The 4,920-nt window shown below is 35.0% G+C and overlaps 1 protein-coding gene across 1 annotated transcript; it reads right to left on the reverse strand.

Annotated features, from left to right (window-relative positions):
* Positions 1–232: 232 nt before the first annotated feature.
* On the reverse strand, positions 233–1,471 carry LOC148940106 (uncharacterized). The gene is made up of 2 exons (XM_089105752.1): positions 1,129–1,471; positions 233–609 (listed from the first exon to the last, which is right to left on the reverse strand). Exons 1-2 carry the CDS (start codon positions 1,432–1,434, stop codon positions 304–306), a joined length of 612 nt encoding a protein of 203 aa, XP_088961878.1. The 5' UTR covers positions 1,435–1,471; the 3' UTR covers positions 233–303.
* Positions 1,472–4,920: the final 3,449 nt, after the last annotated feature.

Raw genomic sequence — 4,920 nt, forward strand, 5'->3', positions numbered from 1 at the left:
CTATATATAATACTTGCTTACCTTCAGGCATAATAAAAAGAAGAAAAAGTATACCCCTCCCTTTTATTTGAAACTAACTGACACTGACGTAAAAGAATACGCGTTTAGGGTAACAACAACACCTCATTGTTTTTGGATGAAGGTTTGACTGCTTTTTATGGACGCTTATCTTCTATTTAGGTAGATAATTTCACTTTTTCTGTCTTCTAGTTTGAGCTCTCTTAAAACAATGGAAAATTAAAATATTTATTGATTTTCAGACCTTGTAATTAACATTACTTTTTTAGTTTCAGAAAGATCATGTTATTTTGTTTCAGCAGGCTCTTGGCTCGTCTTCAATGCTATTTTTTCTGTAGAAGCTTTGACGCCAACCCGTGGTATATTGCCCGCAGTATTTGAATTTGTTAGATATGAGTTAGGAGCCATCTGGGCATTTTCTGGTAAAGGCTGTAGAATAGATTGATTGTTTATGGGATATTGCCCAGCCATTGTGTAAGCGTTGGTGGGTATCATATACTGATGGCCAGATACGTACGGATTGACTCCGTATAATGCCGTGTTTGGATTTGTATGTTGCATCACAATAGGGCCGTTTCCTGTTTGAATAACCTAGAAAAAAAACAAATTTCTAAATAACAAAAATATGGATTGTGGTTGCAAAATTTGCTTTTTTTTAGCATAAGGCCTATCATTTCATAGGTAAGCTTCTCTAGTATTCTTTTCTATATAATTACAACTAGTTCCGAGCTTTGCTCGTCTGCGGTATGAACGCGAAAAATGGAATTTGATATATACTGCAGATAAAAGAACAGAAACTCAAATTGCTTCTGCAAGTCTTTATAACTACTCAGTTTAATGTTCAACAAATTACAGACGGTCAGCTCTGATGCAAAATATTGACTATTATCATTTCCATGACTGTTTTCAAAATAGAAACAGGCATTTTGTTTCTAGGGAACCTAGGCTAGTCACTCATTTCAGAACCGTCAGGACGATTTTGTAGCCAGAACTATCCTTAAATATTTACTGAACATCAAAATATGAACATAATTGTTCTAAGCTGAATCGTCTGCATTGCACTTGATTGCATGGGAACTGTTTTAAAAAGTCAATTATAAAGTAACTTACGGTTGGCCTAAGTTTTCTTGATAATTCCCTCAGTAAGTCACTGTAAATGCCACCAGGAATGCTTGTCACAAATGAAGCGAATCCAAAGCTTATCAAAAGTGAACTGAGTACGATGCTAGATACATAAAACTCTAAAAGAAAAATAAATATGTGTAAAATGTAAAAACTATTTTTTTCTATATTAAAAAAAAAATGTTTTGAATTGACGACAGGATCATTCGTTTTGAGTATTAAAGGCAATATAGCATATGTATGAGGTCGAATAAAAGAACATAGGAAAATGACAATAAATAGAACTTTAACCATTCAAAATGGCTCTAATAAAGCTGAAAATGTTAGCAAAACAAGCAAAGCAAAATGCTGCATTGCTTAGATTAAAAGACGCATCTAACAAACCACCTACATGAGTAAACAACATCTACCGCTACCGCCTGCAAAATCTAATAAAGGTAAGCATTTGTTTAGTAGTTTTTAATCATTCCAAAGTGAAGTATCCCTCTTATATTGAAAAAATACTAGGCCTATAGAAAAAATTAAAGTTTTTCTAAAGAAATGTAAAGAACGATATTAAAATTAAAATAGGCTGGTCTTTCATATAAGAAGTAAGAAGATAAAACATTTCACCACCAATAAGAGGGGGCTGCCACGTCTCTCTCTCCTCCATCCTAAATCTTGAATTATTTTCTTTTGAATGGAAACAAATTATGGTTTGAACAGTACTTTAATAAAAACGTTTCAACACTTAAATATATATCGAATTCTTAGGAAGATGTAGTTTTCTTAGCATCAATATATAGTGACAGTCTTATTAGTTTTGTATTTTTTTTTAAACGACGCTAGTTTTCATTAACATTTTCTTTGGTTTTTGGTTTTTAGTAAATTCCAAACCAATCTCTGGCGTTGAAGATTGTTTGAAGGGATTGCAGATACACGCTTGTTAGCGATTAAATTTTTTTCAAAAAATCACGATTTTCTTTACTAAAAATAAGGAGCAACATTAAAACTTAAAACTAACAGAAATTATTCCGTACAAAAAAGGGGCTGTTCCCTCCTCAGTACGCCGCTCTTCAAAATAAAGTTTTTACTACTGTAAAAAGCTTCTTATTATAAAAAAATAGTTTCTTATTCTAATTATATTTCATGTCTCGTTCTTAAAAAGTGTGACCGAAAGTCAAACTTTAGCGTAAAGAGCAGGGTATTGGGGAAGGTGCAACCCCTTTCATATACGAAATAATACCGGGAGCCCGGCGGCAAAGCCACTGGGTACCGGCACTATATGGATTCTTATTGTCTCTTGTCTTCTAACCGTAGACAATTTGAGCCTTTTCTTGATGTCATGATATCACTACAGGTTCGTTACAGCCACCCTTTAAAAAATATGAATTCTTTCTTAAAGTCCGGACCTATTTAGATCGTTTCTGTGGCCAGATATCGCTGTTCCTTGTTTTCCAATCATAGATTTCATTGTTCATTCTTGTTCATCATTAGCTCAGAGTTTTTTCTACGGCTTTTGCTTTAGCAGTTTAAATTCGTACATCATCTCATTTAAAGCCGTTATAGATAACAATTGCGTCTTTTCCCGTTTCGAACTACACATCACTGTTCAAAATTTCGTTTACAGTTCAGTGTGAATCTGACTGTCGTATTTTCCATACCTTTTTCTTTAGCTATTGCGATTTTCACTTTCACTTGTTTTCTAACCACGTTTATCTGTTCTTCATTTACGTCAGTCAGCCCCTTAAACGTTTTAAAAGACCTTAACTTAGAATTAGCACTTTTGTTAGGCCAGAATATCTCAGGATGCTAATTTTCTCGAAAATATGGTGCCGTTTTAGAGAAAAAATAAATAAACACATACACAATTATTGCTCACTTATAATGATAGTAATATATGGAATACTTATAGTTGGTTACCACGAACTATTTGACTAAATAAGAAAAAAACAAGTTTTGTCGGCTGCAAGTAAGAAGCAACATTAAAACTGAAGACGAACAGAAATTATTCCGTACATGAAAGGGATTACCCGCCTTCTCAATACCCCGCTCTTTACGTTAAATTTTTTCTGCTTTAAAAAACTTCTTATTCTAATCAAACAGCCTTTGTGTGTCAGGATTCGTTCTTAAAATTATTGTGACTACTAGTCTAAGAGTCAAACTTCAGCGTAAAGAGTGGGGTATTGAGGAGGGGGTAGCCTCTTTCATATATGGAATAGTTCTTTTTCGGTTCACGTTTTAATGATGCTCCTTAATTTCGGCTGAATAAGTTTGTTTTCTTCAATCTAATTGTCGATCGTTTTTCAAATAATGCCAGGAAATCTCTTCCCTCTGTGTAGAATTTCACTAGGAAAATTCACCCCGGAAACTTTCCTTCCCACGGAGAAACTCTTCCCGTGAAGAATTCCCTCTACGTAAAATACCCCTCCCCCCCAAAAAAAGCAAAAAAACCTATATATTTCCCAATGACAAATACTACGTGTGAGCAATCGGCAAATTGAGTTACTTAGTGCTTACAGCCCTTTCTCCAGGGACTATGGGGGTCATGTCATCCCCAGAGGCATACTTATCGGACCTTTTAACTATGCTGAATCAGATGGCTATATTAAAATTTTGATCAGATGACTTTGGGGGAAAGGGATGCAGATCTTTTGGTCACTTAAAAAGGGTACTAGAAATTTTGATTTCTCATCAAATGAGCCCTCTCCCGATTCTCTAGCATAACTGGTTTGGTACGATCATCCTAAAAAAACGAATAAACACCCATCCGTGATCTTTCTTCTGTCCAAAAATGCAAAATTTCACATTTTATATATATTTACTTGGTTAACCTTATATATTTTGAGTCAGCATAGATATTCTGTTGTTTTGATGTATCTATAGTTACCGAAACTCTATTTTTTAGAGTTTCAGTTACCATTCAGTCACGTCCACTCCTTACTGACAGTTCTTTACCACGAGCTGTTTGTAACATATTAATATTCATTTTATTTGCATTAGAGATGGGTAAGCCAAGCGCTCCTTCAGTGGTGTCAATTCACCAGAATTGGGGAGGAGATAAAACGTATTTTTCAAAATATAGGGGGGGGAGAGAATTATTTGTTTTTTTCATTTTTCCAATAATTATATCAGATAAAAGCTTTTTTCATCTTAGTAAAAGGGAAATTGGGTGAAAAATCAGCCAAAAATAAACTTAAAACACAAGGTACCAAACAGCCTAAACATTGCCATCGAGCCATTAGACCATTAAGATTGCAAACTGTATTAATTGCAAATATTCCTTAAGATTGCTTGAAGCTTTGAGGGGTGTTTCTAATCTTTTTTCGAAAATCTCGCAATTTTTATCAGAATCAATATAAAAAGCCTATACTTTTGATGTATTTCTAATCCAAATTCCGTTTTTGAGCTCGGTTACTATTGAGCCGAAGCGCTCATTACACACAGTTCGTTATCACGAGCTGTAACTATGCTACATACCCTCCAATTTTTTGTTCGCTTGAAAAGGGCACTAGATCTTATAATTTCCGTTCAAATGAGCCCTCTGCCGATCTTCTATGACCATTGGCTCGATACAATCAACCCTGGGAAAAAACAACAATACATATTCCCAACAATACTTCCCCAACCCTGTTCAAAAATAGTGTCAGTAGAGATGCCTCAGGAGGTCCGATCAGGGCTCCTTATATGGGCATAGAGTCCCTAGGGAGAACACGTGGTTAATGGGGTCAATGACCTCTTTCTCCAAGTGTGTTTTTGGCACGCTCGAGGCGAATGTTATGATCCAGGAAAGAGTATTTG

This window comes from Artemia sp. Qi Xiang Cuo, chromosome 20 (assembly GCF_049724085.1).
Source record: "Artemia sp. Qi Xiang Cuo chromosome 20, ASM4972408v1, whole genome shotgun sequence".
Taxonomy (NCBI): Eukaryota; Metazoa; Arthropoda; class Branchiopoda; order Anostraca; family Artemiidae; genus Artemia; species Artemia sp. Qi Xiang Cuo.

Coding starts and splice junctions, on each gene's coding strand:
- LOC148940106 (XM_089105752.1), bottom strand. CDS start 1,434: ATGGTTAAAGTTCTATTTATTGTCATTTTCCTATGTTCTTTTATTCGA. Junction 610..1,128: donor CAAGAAAACTTAGGCCAACC/GTAAGTTACTTT, acceptor TTTTTTTTCTAG/GTTATTCAAACAGGAAACGG.